The sequence below is a fragment of the Gallinula chloropus genome (genome assembly GCF_964237585.1).
Source record: "Gallinula chloropus genome assembly, chromosome: 9".
In the NCBI taxonomy this organism is placed as follows: domain Eukaryota; kingdom Metazoa; phylum Chordata; class Aves; order Gruiformes; family Rallidae; genus Gallinula; species Gallinula chloropus.
Window position 1 is genome coordinate 3,607,549 of NC_140094.1, and position 2,961 is coordinate 3,610,509.

At 42.0% G+C, this 2,961-nt stretch overlaps 1 protein-coding gene across 1 annotated transcript; it reads right to left on the reverse strand.

Annotated features, from left to right (window-relative positions):
* Positions 1 to 1,601: 1,601 nt before the first annotated feature.
* LOC311195012 (olfactory receptor 11L1-like) lies at positions 1,602 to 2,634 on the reverse strand (the record flags this gene model as incomplete). Its single annotated transcript, XM_084268278.1, has 1 exon — positions 1,602 to 2,634. The coding sequence occupies one exon, from the start codon at positions 2,632 to 2,634 to the stop codon at positions 1,696 to 1,698; it is 939 nt and encodes a 312-aa protein (XP_084124404.1). The 3' UTR covers positions 1,602 to 1,695.
* Positions 2,635 to 2,961: the final 327 nt, after the last annotated feature.

Consider the following 2,961-nt stretch of genomic DNA (forward strand, 5'->3'; position numbering starts at 1 on the left):
ACATTCACAAGGGACAGATAGATACAATACCAAATTTATGGGAGCCTTGTGCCCCTTCTGAAGCAGTAGACAGAGACCAGGCAGCATAACATAGGACAGCTGAGTTTGTACTAGATGCCTGTGCATGAAGACCCCAAGTGAGTCTCAGTGTGAACTCAAGCAGTATGAATCTGCCCTGTGGCTCACCAGTGCATGTCTTGATGAAATTCTGACAAGTCTACTATGGCCACTTCCGGATCAGTGTGGGTTCCCCATTTATTCTGTCACGTGTCTGACAGCCCCAGTGGGCATCCCCATCACCTCAAGGCATCTTAAGCAGGAACTAAACTGAAATACTAGTCAGTGCCCTCAGTGCTTTGTAGAAAGACATTAATATCCTCCAAAGCTTATACCTGGGAAGAAAATCAGCCACCTAATCACATTTATTTGCATTGTGAATGCCCTGCAGTGTTCTGAGTGGCCTCCGACTGTCACTCCAAAAGGAAGGGCTGGTCTCTGGTAGATCCAGCACCAGTTCCAGTCTATATGTCATGAGGATATCACCAGTGTTTTCTCTTTTTGCACCTCAGTTGGTCTCCTCAACTAGCTGTCATGAATCTTGTTTTAGATGGCTTGATTAGTCTAGGGCTTGTAACTTTGGGTGGAAAGATCAGGCAATACTGTTCTCACTGCTGTTGCATTGAATATCTTGTGATGGCATGCAATCTTCAGGGTCATCTTCAGATTCTAGTGCAGTCCTGCCCTTGGCTCCTAAGTAGCTTGAACACCAGCCAGAGCCAGTGAGAAGACATGGCTATAAACAATTTAAGTGTACCAGATGCAGGAAACATTAAGAAGTCAGTGCATGCTCTGGTGCCTGTCTTCAGCAGCACCAGGGTAGTTTTGTGTCTTTCAGACTGTTCTGGCCCTTTGTAGTCCCTATCAACAATGTCATTTTTTCAGGTCCACAAGTCATTCAATGGAATAAAGGAGCTGCTGCACAAAGATACAAGTCCCTTAAGGCTTCTCTGTCATACCTCACAATCTCCACCAGATGTTCTAAGTACTCTACATCTAGTAACTATGCAGTGATGTCTCAGCACCTGAAATGTTGCCTAAAGATGAAGACAAAGGAACAGGACACTTACTTAATAAATTCAGCTAATTACATTACCTTCTCATAATGTTAAAGTAACAAAAATAAGGTATTTCTGGGACACAATTTCATATGGAATATAAGAAAAACAGAATGACATTTATCCTGAATCAGTGAATTGGGGGGGGTGGGGTGGTTGGGCGGAGGAATAAACTGGCCAGGCAAACCAAGAGAAAAATCTACAAACAAGTAAACACATAAATAATTTTCCAAGTCAAAATTATATATTAGCTTTAGAATGTTCATGTGTATTTTTGTCTGTGCTCTAACAAAAAAAAAAAAGAAAAATGTAATGCAGCAATTATAATAGTAATACAAAGTAAATTAAATGTGGGTGAAAATAAAGTGTAAGATAGAAAAGATGAAAAAGCAGAAAGTGAAACATTGTTAAGGAGCCATTTCAGTTTACAGTAAAAACTGCCTTGAATTGTTTTTTTATAAAAAAGCAGCAACAATCTTTGCAGTTACTCATGCTCACCATAATAACCTCTTCAGCAGACAGAACACAATAAACAGCCTGAATATCAACAGGATTCAGTATTGACGGGTGTGTTCCCAAGTTACAAAGAATGAAGACGATGGTGTCTGTTGACTGTTTTTTCCAAGGCCTTCTTAAATGCCTTGTTTCTCAGGCTGTAGATCAGTGGGTTAAGAAGGGGTGTGACCACTGTGTAGAGCACAGATATGGCCTTATTGAGCTCTGAGGACAGGTTGTAGGTGGGACGGACATACATGGAAATCATTGTACCGTAGTATATAGTCACTACCACGAGGTGTGAGCTGCAGGTGGAGAAGGTGATTCTTTTTCCAGAAGCACATGGTATCTTCAGGATACTGAGGATTATAAGTAGGTATGAGACAAGAGTCAACAGAAAGCAGCTGGAAAGGACCAGGAGAGAGAGGATGAAGATCACAGTTTCTGTGACAGTGGTGTCTGAGCATGACAGCTTCAACAGTGGAGAGATATCGCAGAAGAAGTGATCAATGAGGTTGTAACTGCAGAAGTGTAATCTGGAGATCATCAGACAGGGAAGAAACCCAGTGAAAACACCAGTGACCCAGGAGCCCACAGCCAGGCGGGTAGAAGACTCAGCAGTCATGGCCACTCCATAGTGCAGGGGTTCACAGACCGCAAGGTATCGGTCGTATGCCATCACTGCCAGGAGGTAGCACTCCGTGGCTCCCAGGGAAATGAAGTAGTAAAGCTGTGCCATGCAGCCTGAGAAGGAGATGCTCTTCCTCTTTGCCAGCAGGTTGGCCAGCATCTTGGGTACAATTGTTGTGGTGTAGCAGACTTCTAGGAAAGAGAGGTTCTTGAGAAATTTGTACATGGGTGAATGAAGCCGTGGCTCCAGTGTCACCACTGAAATAATAATGGTGTTTCCTAAGATGGTGAGAATATAAATAACCAAAAACACTGTGAATAGCAGGATCTGGCAGCGTGGGTTGCTACTGAAGCCCAATAGCCTGAATTCCAGTACTGCTGTAACATTTGTCATCTCTTGGGAAGAGCTAGGATTTGTCTGCTAAGGAAATAATATCAGAATATGTTAACTTTCAATGGTGAAAACACTATCTGTAAAGATTATGTGTCTCAAATAAACCTTTGGGAACAGCATGAAGGTCCCTACCAGTCTTTTCTCCCTCCCTCCCTTCCAAAATGTAAATTATAATGTGCATTTCATGAACTTCAGGTTGATAGTAACAGAATGAATTACAAATAGTCCAGCAGACATGCTCCACACTTACACACAAAGATATGTATAGGAATGTACATAAATATATAAAGATATCACTTATGCTACTCCATAGTAAAGTCATACATA